The sequence below is a fragment of the Chenopodium album genome, chromosome 4, assembly GCF_948465745.1.
Source record: "Chenopodium album chromosome 4, dcCheAlbu1.1, whole genome shotgun sequence".
In the NCBI taxonomy this organism is placed as follows: domain Eukaryota; kingdom Viridiplantae; phylum Streptophyta; class Magnoliopsida; order Caryophyllales; family Amaranthaceae; genus Chenopodium; species Chenopodium album.
The window spans coordinates 18,296,945-18,317,028 of NC_137837.1; the positions used below are offsets into that span (position 1 = coordinate 18,296,945).

The window sequence follows — 20,084 nt, forward strand, 5'->3', positions numbered from 1 at the left end:
TGCTTAAATGAACTTATTACTCCGTATTTTGTCAAGCTTTACTTGTTTTTGTCCAGCTTACTGTTAATTGTTTAGAACAATAAGGGTGGTTCCTATTCTTTCAAAAAAATATAATAAGGGTGGTTTCTACTTCTTGTTGTGGGCAAAACTGAATGCAGAAGCTGGGAGGAGTCGAATATACCCTAGAAATCACTAATAATCTGCTAAGAAGACATAGCTGCAAGCCTGCAAGTGCCCTTAAATCGAGCGGTGTTAATACTATTAACGTTGAAACAAGGAGAGAGAGGTTAAGCAAAATGGTTTCTTCCCCTGGGTTGTCAAATTGGCTATAGAGTTCAGACTGCCGTCATCCGAAACTAATTCACAATGACTCAATGAGCCAGTATTTTATCTAGGCCTAAAAAAAGACGTAGCGAGCAAACACATTGTACATAAACTATGTGTGCTTCTTGCTTCTTGCTTCCACCCAAGTGAGTATTAAACTACTACCCATGAAACATTTGCTTTTGGTACCTGCTTTGTTTGGATAACAAGGTAGAAGGGAGAATAACAGGAGAGAAAGAGGAGAAAGGCCAACTTTATTTTCCCTCCAATTTTGAAGGAAATGCTGATGTTTATCCAAACAAAGAAAGTAATTTCCCACCCTTTCTCTCCATCCATTACCTGTTGTCCAAACATATTGCGAGTCCATAAATAAACAAAGAAAGCTTATTAGCTGTTCATCATGCTTCAAGCATTTCTGCAATTATGTCCGAAGTTAAATGACATTATATTTATATTATAACCAAACTCGAAAACTAATTTTGTGACATTATTTAATATAAGTGCAGAGACATAGCAGCAAACTAGTCCTTCACGGTAACAAAAACACCCTGCGATTATCCATAATAACGCACATTATAAACACAAATACCAGATAACATACTATTAAAGCATCACCTTGTTCTTGGCTACAAGAGCCTTAACACAAATATAGGCTACCCAAAATAGACATCAATTTTGGTTCAAACACACATTAAAAAGTTTTAACAGATACTTGGACATCTATCCTTATTATCAAACACACCAAAGCTAAAAAGTATTAGATTCACGCACAAAACCTAAAGGTGCATGAGGCCAACACCCTTAGAAGCATGAGCTGTGCGAGACTTCCTTGACCAATCCATGGAGTGGAAGTGCAACATAGGAGAAGCAAAGCCTGGTCAGATGAAATACATGAAGTTTTTTATGAGAGAGTGAGCTGGATTTTCAACAGACGGTGATTCTCCTGACTTACGCTGCGCTACATAATACTCTCGTCCTCTGAAGGCTAACAGATCAGCATAGTAGATTGGAGGAACCAGTGAAACAGGCTTAGAACACTTAGCAAAGGTGAAGCACAGGTGATATATGAACTGCTGCAACTTCTCAGGAGAAAATTTGTGCTCATCCCACAGGACATGGTAGTGAGTTGGTTTGCTGGTACCCATGCTCCCATAGTGACTGCAGAGATAGAAATCAAACTGTGATGGATGAACAATACCTGTATCCACCACTGTGCCAGGACGTATGTTATTTTTTTCATCACTTTGGGTCTCTGCTGGAAATAAGCGTGTCAGGTGCCTTTTCCGAGCAACAATAAGTGTTATGGTAGGGTGGTAATCTATATCTATTTTCTGCAATTCATCCTTCAGATCCTGAAGCTCTTTATTGAGTACCATATCAAACTGCCCTTCACTGACACCATCACGAAATATCACAAGCTTCGTTGGTTTGACTGTATTTATGTTTTCATAACATTTTATCAGCTCTAGACATATAGATCCAAACCTTTCAATTTCCTCCAGACGATGTTCCTGATAGCTTATTCTGGGAATATATTTGTTTGCAGCTGGCCAATTCATTGAAGCAACAACAGCAGCTACTGATTTACTCAAGAAATCCGAGGGAGCTGGGTGATTGACATCAGCACCAATAAGCATCACATGGTCTGCAGCTTCACCAAATAAAGAAGGTTGATCATTAAGCTCAACAGTGCTACCCCCCAGCTTAGCATTTATCTTTATGCCAAGATTAGCCAGGTACTGGTCCTGCCCTCTTTTTGCCATCTCAAAAAGGCAACACTGGGTAAGAACTCCTATCTTTGTCTCAGAAACCCACTTAATGATCCTATAACCATCATGCTTACGCGCCATCACACATAATACAAGCTGCAGGTTATTACTTGGATCAATTTTGTGTGCCTCACGCTGAACCATTTCCAGAACACGAGTTACTGAGTCTGCGCTTTCCAATTCATTCATGCTAGCCCGTATAGTACACAGAGGATTCTTCATATGCAACCCTAGTGCCTTGCAACGTTCAATAAGTTTCTCAACAAAGTCCCTTACCGATTTTTCTTCCAGAACATTCCGATGGTTGAATAATACCACAACAGCCCAGTAATCAAGGGATGTGCCTTCAACGACTAAATTGTTAACAAGATTCCACTGGCATTTCCTTTTGTCCACATGTATAGCACTTACATGGCCATCCGGATTTCTCAACTTCAATCTTGGTGGCTCCATCACCCGAAAGTCGACTGTTGTCATGCTTTTTGTGACATCAATTCCAAAATTTATTCTAATTTCACCCCTATAAAAATGCAGAGAATCATGTCAAAAAGACAAAAATAGCATTCGTAAAAATGATACAATAAATTTGACTACACAAAATAATTTTTCTGCATTGGAATAAAGTAGCAATGGCAAGACAACAAGTACATCGGTTATTAAATAATGCAATATAAAAACAGCCCAACAAATGCTCTTTCCAATTTTTGAATACCTTTTCGTAGCAGAGCCAACTTTCTGAGATAGAGGGAGCAATATATAAAATTCAGACAGTAGTGCACATATCCTGTATGTGGGTGCCTCATATGACTAGCATAACCTCTTATCATCGCAAACAAACATGATTAAAATTAAGCATTTCATCACATAATGTCCATCTTCGTATTAGAATGTAGGTTCTAAACTTCTCACCAGTTGCATTTCTAAATTTAGTGTTTGACACTCACAGGAGACAGGACACAGTGTCCTAGACACATGCTTGATACCTTCAACCATTAAAGTATTTCAGAAGAAAAAAAAAACTGTTGATAAAATATTACAGAAATAAGAAGACTAAAACCTTATAGATGGTTGTTACCTATAATTCTAATAATTTTTCACTAAAAACCCTGTAAATAAGTGTGTCAACCAATCAAGAAAAGCACACAGAATAAACGACAGCAGCAAATAGGGATCAGCAAAGTAAATAATCATGTATAATACTCCTACCATTTCTTTTTGTTGTTCTTGCTCTCGCTCTCATTTTAAAGTTCATTGCAAATGGAAGGTAATATTGTGTAAATAAATATTCTCTCCGTCATAGAAAAGTTTCCCATTAAGACTAATAAAACAACATTTATCTAGATAACATTTGTTGTTTATATTTTCATTTTACATGTTAGTAATAAATAGTGCCAAAAGTCATAGCGAAACTAAAAAGCTCCAGGTACATGTTTCATTTCTCAATGTGATCAATATTTTATATAACATGCATTTCAATATATTCAAGCTTTAATGTGTGCATAACAGACTATGAAAAATGTGAAACAAAAACCATATAGGAGTAACTGCATTAAACAAGGATTATAGCAACATACTCAAGAACATGCTTTTGTTCTACCATGGTGTCGATTTTACTTTTCCTTTCCCCAGGAGATAAAACTGACATTTTCTTCAAGTTATTATCAGCTTGTTTGTCCAGTTTGGACAAATTATCCTTAAACCTCTGGCCTTCAACCAATTCACAGAGCTCTATGGGAACATAATTTACTCTTTTGCCTTTCCCAAATATTAGGCAGGGTAAGTTCTCATGCTCTATGACTGCCTTACCTTTATGCTTTACCCTATAATCTTTATCATACTTTTCCCGAAAATATTCAAGAACACTTAAGGATCTTGTAGGTTCCTGACCGCCAGGAGTTCCAACAGTGAAGGTAGTTTCACGGGCACTTTTATCTGTCAACCCATCTACAACATATATTGATTTATCAGAACGATGGGTCACTCTAACTTTAAGACTTTTCAATGCCTCCTCAATTTCCTTCCTATTTATATGGAATGTGTTAGGGCCGTTAACACTATCAAACTTCAAGTCAAGAAAGTGCTTCGAAAGATATTCTAGTACGTCAATTGATTCATGAAATGCCATAACTGAGTAATCGAAGCATAATGCTAAGCCTTTTTTTGTTAGCTTCAGACTCTGCTGAAACCCATCTGATGGTACAAGTCCACGCCCAAGAGCCAGAAGGTCCTTTGTTTCTTTTTCGTAAAAGCTTTTGCCAATGCTGATCATTTTCCTCCTGGAATTCTCCTTCATGACAACATCCAACCCTTGCAATACTTCACGGGGAAGCTGCGGTTGATTTCCACCATGATAAGAATTCAATCTAAATAGCTGCAGCTCATTCACAAGCTTGATACTGAGCTTGTATTTGCTGCCCCTCCCTCCATCCTCATGAGAAAGCTCCACTGTATAATTTCCAACTAGCGATGTAGCTGCAGCTGTACTGTATACGTTCTTCTTGCCATCAAAACCATACTTTTCTATGAGATCTGGTTTTTCTGTTTTAAAGAACTTTTCGATAATCAAACTCAGAATAGCCTTTGGTATCTTCACAGGGGAGGCACTGTTAGATGTGACTTCAGGCTTGACATCAATATCATAGTGTTGAATCACAATATTTGAATCAAATTTGACTTCAAAATGATTGGCGAGAAGTTTCACATTGCTTTCCTTTTGTGAGCTACCATTTTCAGGTCGTTTGATAGGCACTTTATCTCCACGATCAGAAGCTCCTTTCGACTCTGACGACTTCTTCCCTGAAGCAATATGATTGATTGAGAATGAAAAACGTATTAACATACTTCATTATGAAGCAAAACAAATCAAGAAAAAAAATAATGGACTGTAAGGCACATGCTCTTTGATTCAGAACATTAACAGCTAAATTACATAAACCAACTGTCTTCATTTCTTGAATTCTCACAACAATTACATCACAACTTGTATATTGCAATCGAAGAAGAACAAATAAGTCATACCTTCAAGAACAACAGCATCTGTAGATTAGTGTAATTACTACTTTTCAGCCAATTTAATCATCATACATAAAACCATAACTGACTACCAAAAATAATATAAATCCCATTTCCAAAAACCCTTAAACTATGTTACCTCACGAAACAGGCTTGTTAAACGTCTCACAAAAAGGAGGAGAGTCTAGCCACATACAACCCCAACATTTAAAGCTAATTTAAGCCGATGAGGCTAGGCTAATCATACATTTTTACACCTAGTATCAATAATTATGCATAAAACACAACGTAAGAGTTTGAGAAACAGAGGATCGGATCTAAGAAGCTAAATGCAATCAGCAAAACATATACAATGAATTTCAAAACAAATAATCCATATACTACTATTCACAAATCACATATCAATATTGTTAAAAATCACCCAGATGATCAACATTCAAATTCGTATAAGGTAATAATGGCACAACTAAAATTCAACCCAAACATCACCAAACGAAAGCAGAAAATCAATCCAACGAAATTTCCAGACAATTTATCAGCATTATATGGTAAATAATGAATAACGATGAAATTATGACATTATTAATTTTTTATTATTATATGTTGAATGCAAATCATATAATATCAACAGAACATGTATGATGAATATTATTCACAAATAATCCATATAAAATTCACAAAATCACACATGAATATTGTTAAAAAATCATCCAGATGATCAAAATTCAAATTCGTATAAGATAATAATGGAACTAACTAAAATTCAACCCAAACATCACCATAACAAAAGCAGAAAATCAATCAAACAAAAATTCCAGACAATTTATGAATATTATATGGTAAATAACGCAAATAACGACGACATTATAACATTATTATTAAAACTTCTGTGAAATATAACAATGTTTAAAAAAAATATACCAGAACCAGTACCAGCATCAGGAGCAAACTCAGCACATTTTCGCAATTTAGTAGCAAAATTATCACCAACATACGCTAGTTGCTTGTTAGAAGAAGAAGAACCCTCGCCAGAATACCTCCTACCAGGACCCATACTACCACCACTCGCCCGCTGCTGCTGCTGCTGCGGCGGTGGCTGCTGGTAGTACTGCTGCCTCTGCTGCTGCTGGTAATGCGGCGGCTGCTGCGGCCACTGCTGAAGCTGTGGCCGCGGTTGCTGAGGCTGCTGGTACTGGAACTGTGGCCGCGGTTGCTGAGGCTGCTGCTGCTGGAACTGTGGCCGCGGTTGCTGAGGCTGGTGGTGCTGGAACTGTGGCCGCGGTTGCTGAGGCTGCTGGTAATGTTGATTACCGCCACCACCACCACGACCAAACCCGCCTCTTCCGCCATGAGTAGCACCTCTGCCTATTCCACCATGACTACCAGCACCTCCGTCAGTTCCACCATAGCCAGCACCTCTTCGGCTCTTCCACCACTACCACGGCCGCCACCACCTTGAGCACCACCTCCATCTCCTCTTCCACCACGACCACGTCCTCTTCCATAACCACCTTCCATTTTTGTTTTTCTTAGACAAACTTTTTTTTTTTTGTTTTTTTTTTTTTTGGTTTTGAGAAAATTGAAAATGTAAGTGATGAAAATGGGAAATTCAACTGTTGAGTTTATATATAAGAGAGGAATTCTAGAAGGGTCGGAAGCTCAAACTTGTGATTGTGAATTTACAATGGTGTCCTTTTTTGCTTGGCGGTTAAGCTTTTGATAATTTCATTCACCATTTTTATTTTTTTTGGTTTTAATTTTGTGTGCTTTGTATTTGGGAAGAAGAAGGGTGACTTAAGTCAACGTTTGTTATAGAATTAAAGGATTTGTTGCTGACGTGGAAAGTGAAAAAGTGTGTGAGGGGAGAAAAGTGACGAAAGCATGGGAGACGTGGGGAGTGACGGTTATTAATGGAATATATTTGGAGTTTGTTTTGATTGCGATATCGCCGATAGGTAACTTTTTTTTTTTTTGGTTTACTTAATGGCCATCTTTGTCCACAACTAGGCACCCATATTGAGAGGTGTCAAAACTGAGCCGACTTAAAAAATGGTTCGTTTCAAACAGTAATCGATCCGATTTCATTCAAGAAATTCAAGATCCAAACTCGATCTGTAACCGAACTAAACTCAACCCGAATTCAAATTTGACTATATCGAACTTAACTCGGCACCGATTTGATCCGATCTAAAGTCAACCCAAATCCCATGTGATCCGGCCTGAACTCAACCCAAATCCAATTTGACCTGACCTAAACTCAAACCAAACCGATTTGACCCAATATGAGCTCAACCCGATCCGAAATTGACCTGGCAAATAATCGATCAAATCCGATTTGTTTTGACCCAAACTAATATTTACCCGACCCGATTTTAACTCGATTTGATTTTTACCCGATTCGAATTTAACCCGACCATAGTTAATTATTGACCTTTTTATTTAAGTTCTTATACTACTATATTTACTAATTATTACAAAGAAATAATCCGGAGTAACAAGTTTACTTCATGTACATACCAATTATATAACATTACTTTCTAAGCTTTATATTTGTCTCATCGAAAATTTGCTACAATTAATTTGTAATACTTGAACATTAAAACCTCTTCTTTTAGCTCGATAAAAAAAAATGATACATGAATGACTTGATAATAACCCAATAATAAGGTAAAAACTCAATAATAGCTCTAGTTTAAAAATAACCTAATTTGGATATGAATTGGGTTAACTCAATTAAAATCCAGCCAAACACAAAAAGGAATTGAATCGAAATTGACCAATTAATAAATCAAAGGATTAACCTTAATCAAATTGAAATTGACCAAACCGAAATCATCCGACCAGAACTTAACCCTATTAAACTCGTTTTGAACCCGATCTGAATTTATCCAAACCAAACATGAACCGATCTAAAGTTGACTCGACCCATATTCGACTTGGACTCGATAGGCCATGACTCGACCCGATCCGAGTAAAAAGAATAATTTTGACCCAAACAGACCCGGCCTGAACTTCCTCCGGTTATCCGAATTGACACCTCTACCCATATTGAGGGGTTGATTGGATTATATGCGAGTTAAACATAAGGATTAGGAGGTTCGAACCCTCAACCTCTTATAACACATATGACTATATAACCATCTAAGCCAATATCAACTATGTTATTTGTATGGAAAAAAATTCATATAACTGTAAACCACAAGGTTCAATTAAAAAAAAAAAAAAAAAAAAAAAAAAAAAAAAAAAAAAAAAAAAAAAAAAAACCAACTATATTCAAAGAATAACTCGATTTTGGTTTGACAATGACAATTGCACTTTTAAAAACTTTTAAAAAAATTATCGATTGTACGTATACAATAGTAGCAACACGGGGCAATGCCCGGGGTCACTCACTAGTTAGAAAGATCGAGACAATGTTGATTTATTAATATTTTATGTACAAGGGAGTATATATTATGTGCTAAAAATCTTATTTGGGGAATTTATTGTTATTGTAGTTTAGAATTACAACTGTTTCTATATGCATAAATGAGATAACACGAATTTTGGACAAAATTGTTTGTGAGTGTTAAATGGTGAGAAAAAATAGAGAGATGCAATGTGATGAGCAGATAAATAAAGAGAAATCTGCAATGACAACTTTATTTAACTCAATGCAGATCTTTTTAATTCCTTACATTTCCAAATTGTTGGGTTTGTGTCAACCTAATGGGGTTAGAACATTCTCCCCTGTTAAATTAATATATCACTGGCTAATTTTTACAAATATCTTTTTTTTAAAGCTTTTTTTGCTATTTATTTCTCAATTATATTATAATCTAATATTATCACAAATTTTATTTTTAATCATTCTATGTCTACTACAATTTTAATCTTAATCGTTACAAAAGTACATCAACTTTTAAATAATAAAAATTGTATTAAAATAAAATGATAATTTCAAACATTACAAAAAGGAAGAAGCCAACATTATTATACTACCTCCATTTTGTCGAGTCTTCCTTAATCACCGCAAGTCTATAACCACACAAACCAAAGAAAATTTAAAATGAGAACTATAATGTAGGTACTTTTTTGTATTATAAATGAGAGAAACAGAGAAAAAAAAATAGGAAAAATTAAAAAAAATAATCTCAACTTTTATCAATTTTGGTACAATGATCCCAACTTTGGATTATTCTGGAATAATCCGAACTTTAGGGGTTCTTCATTTTCTTCAGTCCCAAACCGGTCAACGAGAGTTAACAACCTTTAATAAGAGGTCACCATGACACGTGTCAGCTTGTCATTGGTCCAAAAAAAAAATTAAATTAATTAAAAATCAGAAATCAAAAAAAAAAAAAAAAAAAAATCCCCCCACCCCAAACCACCAGTTCCTCCACCTAAACCACCCCTCCACCAGCCCCCACCCCGAAATTACCCCCACCCAGCCGGAAAACTCCCCCCACCCCCCGACCACCACTCCCCACCCGCCGAAACACCTCCCCCTCCCTTCCCCCACCCACGAAACCCTCCCCCCTTCCCCAACCGTGTAAAACCCTCCCCTCCTTCCCCCACCCCCGTAAAAACTCCCCCCTCCCTTTCCCCCACTGCACCCTCGAAAACGGCCGGAAATTAAGCCCCTTTGCCGTTTTCGGCGTTTTCGAGGGTGGGGGAAGGGGAGGGGGAGTTTTTACGGGGTGGGGGAGGGGAAGAGAGGGGGGAGGGGTTTCCGGGGTGGGGGAAGGGAGGGGGAGGTGTTTCGGCTGGGGTGGGAGGTGTTTTCGGGGTGGGGGAGGTTTTCCGGCTGGGGTAGGGGGTGTTTTCGCGGTGGGGGCTGGGGAGGGGCCGGTGGGAGGGGGGTGGTTTGGGTGGCGGTTAAGGAGGAAGGGGTGGGTTTTATGTTTTTTTTTTTTTTAATTTTCAAAGTTTTTTTTTAATTTTGGACAAATCATGTGTTGACACGTGGCTTTTACAAAACATAAAAAAAAAAAAAAAATTAACCTTCTCAACAGGTAACCGGTCATTAGGACTGAAGAAAATAAAGACCCCCTAAAGTTCGGATTATTTCAGAATAATCCAAAGTTGGGATTATTGTACCAAAATTGATGAAAGTTGGGATTATTTTTTCTAATTTTTCCAAAAAAAATATTAATAAAATATAATTGGGCCCCATAAAGTGGGATTGTGGACAATAAAATGAATAAAAAAAATTGTCATAAATGGAATAAATTAAATGTAAGTACTTCGCATAATTTTTAAAAAAACGGATAAAAGGGAAAGTGGGAAAGTCTTAGGAAAATGAAGTTAGTATTTGTTGAGTATGCTCTTGACATATATAATTCTTACATTATTTAATTATCTCTTTAAATAGCATATTTGACAGTGTTAATATGTAGTTTTTTTTTTTTGTTTTTTTATTTTTTATTTTTTATTTTTAATTTTTTTTTTACAAGAAGAAAAGGAATTTCATTAATAAAGTATAGCCAAACGACACTTACATTTAATTCCTAAGAAATCAAGAATTTCAACACAAACATACACCTTAAAATTAAATATATCGTAGATTTGATCAATAATCTCCATAATAAAAAAAACTTCATCTGAAGCAATACAATCTATGAGTTCACACTGATTCTGCTTGAAATCCACTGATGCGTAGTCGTTTAAGTGAAAATACTCATGTGGTTCTTCGAATTCTTGTAGAGATTATGAAACCCTAAGTCTTCAATTCTCACCGTATAAACATAAAAAGAAAAAAAAATCACGAGAAAAATCATCATCTAAAAAATGAGATCTATTTATTGAAAGCAACTAAAAGGTTTTTGGTGCTTACCACCGGTAATAACACCAGTGGAAGCTCCGACAAAGATTCACAATTGAGACCAAGATGAAAGAAATGGTAGAGATATAGAGAATAGGGAGAAGAAAGAAGGAAACCTTCAAAAAAGGTGAAAAAACCTAGCAATGGAGTTTAGGAAAATCCTCTAAGGAAGAAACCATATAGAAGGAACAAAAAAAAAACCCTCTCAAGGAGAATTTTCTCATAGAGTTGACTATTAGAGCAACACTAATGGTTGTAGATAGAGACTTGATTGCAATTTTCAAAAGTCTAGCTACGAACTTGACCAGACAAGAGTTAAAAATACAATTAGCTTAGGCCTTGTTCTTTTGAGCAGCTTCTCGCAGATCAGAACAGATATTATTATTATTATTATTATTATTATTATTATTATTATTATTATTATTATTATTATTATTATTATTATTATTATTTTTATTATTACTACTACTACTACTACTACTACTACTACTACTACTACTACTACTACTACTACTATAATTAAATATTATTATGAAATATTAATTATTTTTTTTATGTAAAATGATTATTATTATTACTAAATAATAATAATTATTATTAACTATTATTATTATTATTATTATTATTATTATTATTAAATATTTAGTATTATTAAAATTAATAATTATTATCTTTAAATAGTACTCCCTCCATCCCCGAAATAACGATCCTTTTGGGTTGATTTCAAGGGTATTAAGAAAGTTAAATAAAATGAAGTAAAATTATTTTGGAAAGATAAATTTACACGGGGTTTGTAAAATGCAGAGAGAGAAATTATTAAAAGTACATGAAAAACAAAATTTTATATGGGGAAGCTAATTTTATACAAATATTAAAAATGGGTCATCATAGGGCCAAAAAGGCAAGTGGTGCAATAATAAAAGAACGGAGGAAGTATTAATTATTTGTATTGTGATCATTTTCATGATGTTTGATTAAAGGTAGTATATAAATAAATTTTCAAATTTGATTTTTAATTAAAAAGCTCCAAGTTGAATACCCTAGGTTTCTAAATTATTGTATATTAAAGGAATAAGATTTAGGGTGGTTTAAATCTTTGATTTGAGGGTTTTAAAACATATTTACAGCAAGTTTTAATGATTTAATAAAGCTGAAAATTTTGTTAGTAAGCTATAATTGAGTTTCTTGAAGGAATTTTTGACTACCTGTTGATTGGGATTAAAGTAAGGGGTTCTTAATTAATTTCCAGCTTGTTTTAAATAGATTACGACTTTACGAGTGATTTAATGAGGGTATATATAGCTGGAAATTTGTGTGGAGTAAATTTTAAGGCCTTGTTATAATTTTGGATTGTAGGAGACTTCCAAGTGAATGATTTCATATAGTCATGACGATTTTAAGATTGTATTCAACGTACGTTTGTGTACTTGATGTTTATTTGGTGATATAGGAACATGCTATGCTTTGAATAATTGATTCCAAATAGTATCATGATAGATTTTGATTAGAATCTATTATTTGGTTGATGTTGGTAATTAAATTATGAAGCATGAATTATTTGTGATGGATTAGTGAAGGAAAATAATTAATTTGACATGTTGTATATGAACCACACTTTTATTATTCGCATGATAGAGAGCATGTTTAATTAAACTAAATGTTTAATTTGGTTTGGAATATTAAAAAGGAATTTTATTATGGTTCATATAATTTTTATTGATGCTATAAGCATGAGGAAAGAGCTATTTAAGTGTCTATTTACACGAGGAATACATTAAATATTGGTGTCTTAGTGCACTTAAGGTGTTTTTAATACCGAGTGATATGAATTTTGGCACATTATGCGTTTAAGGTGTCTTTGATACCGATGTAGATTAAAAAGGGTTTAACATAAAATATTATGTGGTCACTAATTATTCAAGAGTTAAATTGGTATGTTTAATTGTTTGAATAATTATAATGTTTGATTGTGTTATGGTTTGAGAGTCATCATCAAGTCTAATAATATGTAAATAACGTAAAGTGAAAAAGATTACACACTAAAATTCTTGGAACGTATATACCTTGAGTATGAACATATGGGGGGAGTTATGGGATTTTATATTTAACCATAACTTCTACTAGGAGTACAGAACGTTGTATTTTTCTTTTATTATTATAGACAAGAATTTCGCCACTTACGAGTTTTTTTTTTTTTTTAATTATTTATTTATTTACTGGCACGGTTAGCTACCGTGTTACTACCTCTTTATTGGAGCAAGTTAGGGAGAAAACCCGTTCGATCCGTAATCAATGCTAAATGAATCAATTAATCATTTAATTGAAGGTCATGTTGTATATTGTATGCTTGTAAACAGGAGCAACAAGCCAACAAGGTAAGTTGTGTGATGATAGGTGAAAGCATGTTAGTGTGTTTATTTACGCTTATGTACTCAACATTGCTGATTGTGCATTTGTATGTTTGTTTGGCATTGTCTTTATTTTGGCCCTACGATGACCCATTTTTAATGAAAAGTAGTGGAGACAAGTAGAGAGAAACTTTTCAGATGATGAAGCATATTCATAATGGGCATGCGTGAAGAGCGAATCATGCTTAGTTTCCATAAGTTTATAATGTGATTTATTGCTTTGATTATTTTATTTTATTATGCTTGTGAGACTAACGCAAAGGTTTCTAAGTTGGTTTGATCTTGAATAAGGGGCTACTATGATTCCAAATTGTAGGTTGACTTCGTTTTACTTTGACTTGACTCCATTTTCGTTTGGTTGACTTTTAAAGTTCAATTGTTTTGAATGTTTTAAAAGATAGTCTTCCGATGTGTGTATTTGATAGTTGCCTTAGCCGTTTTCACGGTGGCGGTAATTTGTTAGATTTTCCTATTTTGAGTTTTAAAGAGAGCAAAACAGGTATTTTGAAGGAAAAGAATTTCTAGGGTGTTACAAATACACTTTAACAATTACTTACAAAATAAAGATATAGTGTAAAAGTAGTTGGTTATATATACAAAATTTAAACTATAGACAAAAAAATAGCGCTTAGTGGCCGGTAGTGTAGGTTATGTAATCAGTGTAATGATTGTGATGTTTGATGTGGGTTATGCAGATGCAATTGGTGCGGGTCGATGGTTGGTGACTTGATGTAGTAGGTGGTTGGTGTGGATTGAAAGAATTATATAAGATGGATGAGAAAGAGAATTGGATGTAGGATTGTGGACAAATTATCAAATTCAATTGTAAAGCTATAGTAGATTTTCATTTTCAAATAAACGTATTTTCTCAAAAAAAAAAAAAAAAAAAAAAAAAAAGGTCGATGGCTCGGGTTTGGTGAGTCTGATTTGATTATTTGACCAGCAAATTTACGGGTGGGTACGGTTTCCAGCTGTATTGGACTTCGAGTAAAAAAAAAACGGGGATGAGTTTGAGTCGAATTTGGAGATGGTAAGAAATTAAAAAGTCTAGGTGCAACAAATTGGTGGGAGGAAATAGTATTCGTTGTGCTTGAAAGATTTGATGCAAGTCTAAGGGCCTGTAAGTATAAAATCTAGGAATTCCCAACATCTTCCATATTTCAATTCCATCTTAACAGAAAATAGAAATGGTAATGCTTAAATCAATGCAAGAGAATTACCCCTTAATCGATTCCATCTTCCTCGAATTTTGCGGGTCTCGTGGCATTTTCACTGGTAATCTTTTCTTCAATTTTCTCTCTCTTCAAAGTTATAAATTCATTGCTTAATTTGGTTTATTGCTACTAATATTACTAATTGGGTGTATATATAACAGTAATAACACTGAAATTTTCCAACTAAACAAAACCCTTTATTAATTTTACCTTTTTAATATCCTTAATTAGTTGGAATTCTCCGATTTGCTGGGATTTTGTATTGCTATACATTTTCTGTGATACCCAGTTAGTTTCTTCAGTTGTTAATGGGATAATGGAGTTAGTAATGTCCTAGAAAGAACTGAAACTTCTGGGACCTGAGGTTTACGGTTTACCCTTTTCTGTATTAATGAAGCTCTGGAATATGTGGGGCTTGAGGTCTTCCTGTTATCGAAACGTTTCTTATAGGCAGTTCATGTTAAAAGTGTATTGCTCTCCGTTTATTTTTTGTTGCAACGTTTTCATTTGTTTGGTCGATGCATAACTTCAACCATTTATAACATTATTTGCAAATTAAGTAATATAAATAAATTGTAAAAGTTGATAACATAGTATGCATTGAGATAATCTAATAGGAACCCATATGACCATTTTTTTTTTCTTTGTAAACTATCAAAGATGGTCAAGTATGGTGTGTGAATAGCGAAAAAGTTAAAGTGTTGCCATTGATAATAAATGGGTTGAAAGTGTTGATTAGAATCAGCCGATGTAATAGTTGGAAATTATGTTGCATTACACCTTGTCAACACTTATTAAAATCTTAATTTTGTTATTTGACAAATGCAACTTTCAATTTTTCTACAGTGGAAGATTTCCTAATTTCTGATCTGAATTCTTTGATTTCCTTCACTGAAAAGAAACCAAATACAGAGAGATTGAAGCAGGTTTTGGTTCACTACATTAAAATAGCTTATATGCTTCAAACCGATGTCGGTTTTGTGCCTGTCTGTGATAGGATGTAATGTGGGTGTATAGGGAATTGATCAAGTGCTTTCAATAGTTGATGGTCTTCATAGACCCTGGTTGAACGGTGTAGAGTTACTGAAAGATGCTCAGAAAAGTAAACAAACATTCCTTGCTTATGAAGGGTAAGATTTGAGCCTGAACACTCCCTTGTTATTCATTGTTGAAGAGGATGTTGCTTATTGGGGAGTCCTATTATTGTGTGTTTGTAGGATTGATCCTCTTCTACATGGAGTGCTAAGAGAGGGGTTTGTAACAGAACTAGTTGGACCGTCATCTTCAGGCAAAACACAGGTGAATCTTGCTAGCTTCCAATTTATTCTCAGTTGATTGTCTTGTTATTTTTTATACATTGCTAGGAGATATTTGGATGAGAGTACCTACTGTGAACATGTGGTAAACTTAACATTGGATTTAAACTTACTGCTAATGTTTAGGTATGTCTCCAAGCTGCTGCAACTGTTGCAAAGGAATACGCAAGTGGTGTTGTATTCTTAGACTCAGGAAATTCCTTTTCTGCACCACGAATTGCGCACCTTGTGAATCAGGCTTCATTTTCTACTTCAAAGCAGGTTCCCCCCCCCCCCCTTTTTTTTTTGTGCATTGTTTTGTTTTGGAAAGTTATCTTTTGCACTTACATGGTTTTGTTTCAGTGTAAGGCTGTTTTTGTATATTATGTTTCCTTGGAATGGTTACTTTCTGCTGTTTCGAGTGAGAAGTAGGCAATGCCTATGATCTTTTGAAATGAAGGACTCCTCCCATCTTGATATTATTCTTTCATTGTCTTAATGCCAATCCCTAGAAAATCAAGGATTTAACTATGATTTCACCAATAGACCTGTTCTAATTGTTGTGCCATTCACACCCTCTCTTCATGCAGCACTTGCATACTTGATTTAAGTGGATGTTTTGGGATATCTGATCATAAGCCTACCATTCTCTTAGGAAATGCGGTTTTAAAGCATCTCACAACAGTAGCTATTTGACAATACTTTGTATGAGGGAGTATCCGAATATTATAGTAGGATTTGATGATCATTATATTTTTTTACTCAACATCTCTGTGATATTAATGACTGTTATCACTTGATACTAATTGCTAACATCTTAAATTTTTATGATGTATCTAGTATAAACACATTGTACGACTGTTAACAAATTTTAAAGCTGATTTGCATCCTACATCTTATTTTATAACATTGTTCTAAATATACTTGCTAACAGAGCTCAGATTAACTTTGTATTTGCTACCTTCTGGAATCAGTTGATTTTCTCCAACTTTCTTGTATGTACTTGGCTAATATCCTTGTGCTATTCCTCTGCATTAGGTGTCAGAGCTCTTGAATGTTTTTATTCTTACATAATATAACATGCATGTATCGTTAGTTTAAAGCAACATATTTTAAATAGGATTACATTATTTACATATATACAAACTGGAGTTGAAATGTTATTGGTTAGTTTGCTTAGAATCTGTCCACCTGGAAAAAATTCATGATACTTATCGTTAACTGAGTTAAGATAGAAGAATTAAAATCTGGTGGTTCACCCTGCCATGTGTTCGCATGCTTCTCTTGAAAGACAGACTTTAAAGGGCAGAATCCTGTTGGTCCAGAAAGAGCTATAGGGAAAATAGGCTGATAGAATGAGCAGATGAATTGGTTTGATTCTTCCAAGTCCAAAGTAACGGCATAGTTACCTCTTAAAGGAATTTGCTGGTAGAAGCACATAACCTGCTAAAATTGCAGCTTTCCCTCTCTCTCTGTGTCAGGCCTGTCAGCTTTAGATTCATCTTTTAAATTTTGTCCAAGTTTTCCAGGCTCAGTGCTTGCCTTATACCAATACCTTTGATATTTTTGGTTTTTCATTTGTTGGATAGACTGTCAGTATTGAAAAGTGTTATTTTTTCACATAAGACCTGAAAACATGTCTTGTTCTGGCTCAGTGTGGAAGCCTCTGATTTTGTGTTTCACCAAGAGTGTTGAAGTACTTGACTGAATTCATTTTGCACCTTTAATCAATGTTGTGGCCTCAGGGACATTGCTGTTACGTTTTGTAATTTGTACACAGTCAGGCAACTTCTTAATATTAGCTTTGATGATCTTTAAGTCTAAAGACTACCTTGCACTTATCTTGTTACGTGATGATGTTGTAGGCCGATAATGAAGCTCTTCATATTGTTATGAAGAACATATGGTGTTACCCTGTATTTGATATCTTTTCCTTGTTCAATGTACTGCATCAACTAGAGTTGAAATTGAAAAACGAGGTTTGTATTGTTAGTATTTGCTTGCAGCACACTGCATATGAACTATTTTCTGATGGATGATTTTAGGTTTAATTTTGGTTTTTGGTAGATGTGTTCAGTGAGGTTGCTCATTGTGGACTCATTTTCATCTCTCATTATTCCTCTTCTCGGAGGTGGTGGTCCGTATGGTAAGTTTCTCTTGTGCAAATCGAGCACCCAAATTTCTCTGCTTTTAATTTTGTTATGCTAGTTAGTTCTTTATGGTATGGTAATTCTTTTAATTAGTTCTCTGAATTTGAAGTAGGGTTTTGGGAAACTCAGGCTTGAAATGGTTTTTTCTAAAAAAAGGGAAAGACACCTAAATTTTTAATTCAGTTTGCTTCTCATGTGCCATATGCTCCGCACAAGCACAAGATTAACACTTCCGCTATAAAAAGAAACATGCTAAATTATATCTTACATTCGAACTCTGTAATACAGGAGGCACTACTTCCTCTTCCTCATTTCTAGAAGTTAGGCGTTTACGTGGCATTGGCACTTGTTAATTTTCAACGGATATAAACACCACACCAATGCACTGGATATCTTTACTTACTCCTTGCGATAATACCTACTGTGGCTTTAGGCCGGTTTGTCTAGGTTACGGTAAACTTGAGGTTGAAGTTGCTGTATGTGGTTTGATGTGATGCTTTTCTATGACCAACTGTCCAACCCTGTCATCAGACACCGATGGACTTAACCTAATTGATAGACGAGCAATTTCTTGTGTTAAGAACCACTTAATTGGAGGGAGCCTATGGGCTATGGTGTTTTTAAAACACAGCAAACCTCTCTTGTAAAGCTAAAAAAAAAAGAATCTGTGTTTTTCATAGTGACATTATTATGGAGATTATGTCTCTTATCCTGATCTTTCTCATCACCAGAATTTGTGATCTTATCTGTCTTTTTCATTACATACGCTTACCAGAGTTTTCTGTGTCTTTTCATTACCAGAATTTTGTGGTCTTGTCTCAGTCATTCTCATCACATACTCTTTTAATACAGTAGTTACTTATGAGGGTTTCTAATCAGATTGTTCATCAGTTGTATAATAGTCCATTTTTTGAAAGATAATGAAAGAAATTTGCTGATCTAGGTCTCTAACATGGCTAAATTATATGGGACAACCCAATGTTGACATTTGGTACTTTCAATAGATAAATTGCATGTTTGATGGATTTCAGGACATGCTCAAATGGTTTCTGCTGGAAATTTGCTAAAGAAGATAGCCCACGAATACAGTATTTGCGTCCTGGTGAGTAGCACACTTGAATATGTGAAAACCTTGACACACTTGACCCAGGCATTAAAAAGATGTAATTCCATAGCACTTGTATTGTCACTGACTCAGATATATTTGATGGCATTTGCTTAGGTGACAAATCATATGGTAGCTGGAGAAGGTGGTTCAGCAAAGCCGGCTCTTGGAGAAAGTTGGAAAAGCGTCCCACATGTAAGGTTCCTCCTCTCTCGTGATCGAGAGACAAACACTTGTACCATCTCTGTTGTCAGACACCCATCCATGGTAGGTTTCTTTAAAACGATGTATAAACTTTTGGTTACAATCAAGCTATGTGTTTGTAATTTCCATAATGTTGTTCCCTACTCCTTGTTTCCCAGGCTGCTGGGAATCAAGCGAAGTTCAAGATTTGTGATTATTAAGAAGAGCTCAGATAGTGTAATGTTTATATACAACTATTGTAATGGTAGCGTAAAACTCTTCAATGTCAATTTATGATATCATCTCAAACTATTTGTAACAGGGATGTGAAATGTTTTTGTATGCAATGCAAATATATGCTAATATTCGAATTCAGTACCAGTAATTTATTTTTAATTTTATTTTATTGAACTCTATATCCAGAGCACATAGGCTGTGTTCATGCTGATTTCAGTGACCAAAGATGTAATCTACTCACCTCCTTATGTTGCTACAAGTGCAGAATTCATTCTCGTTTTAATCCGCAAAGGAAACTGAAGAGTACATTCAGCTAGGTTCAATCAATTAATGAACCTCGAAAGTGTAATCGATAAAAGCTCAAAGAGCTGACGAGTTTGAAACTCCCTATTAGTCCATGGAGCATTCACATAAGTACTATACGTTCACATCTGAAGGGATGCATGTACATCACACGCTGTCGTTCGCAGATACTTCATATTAGACATGCTAGTACAATTGCAAAGAACTCTCATATTAACTTACCAATGAGAAGAGTAGCTTTGTTTAGCACCATCTTTTTATCAACTTGATTACTGATAACC

General features: G+C 35.0%; 2 protein-coding genes across 2 annotated transcripts; one reads left to right on the plus strand and one right to left on the minus strand.

Moving 5' to 3' along the window:
• Positions 1-835: 835 nt before the first annotated feature.
• LOC145626789 (protein argonaute 2-like) lies at positions 836-6,825 on the minus strand. Its single transcript, XM_081679267.1, has 3 exons — positions 6,027-6,825; positions 3,668-4,889; positions 836-2,613 (listed from the first exon to the last, which is right to left on the minus strand). Exons 1-3 carry the CDS (start codon positions 6,157-6,159, stop codon positions 1,203-1,205), a joined length of 2,766 nt encoding a protein of 921 aa, XP_081535393.1. The 5' UTR covers positions 6,160-6,825; the 3' UTR covers positions 836-1,202.
• Positions 6,826-14,198: 7,373 nt separating this feature from the next.
• LOC145626790 (DNA repair protein RAD51 homolog 4-like) lies at positions 14,199-19,632 on the plus strand. Its single transcript, XM_081679269.1, has 10 exons — positions 14,199-14,591; positions 15,377-15,456; positions 15,548-15,660; positions 15,748-15,829; positions 15,973-16,107; positions 17,691-17,804; positions 17,893-17,971; positions 19,007-19,077; positions 19,198-19,347; positions 19,443-19,632. The coding sequence occupies exons 1-10, from the start codon at positions 14,504-14,506 to the stop codon at positions 19,482-19,484; spliced, it is 954 nt and encodes a 317-aa protein (XP_081535395.1). The 5' UTR covers positions 14,199-14,503; the 3' UTR covers positions 19,485-19,632.
• The last annotated feature ends 452 nt before the right edge of the window (positions 19,633-20,084 follow it).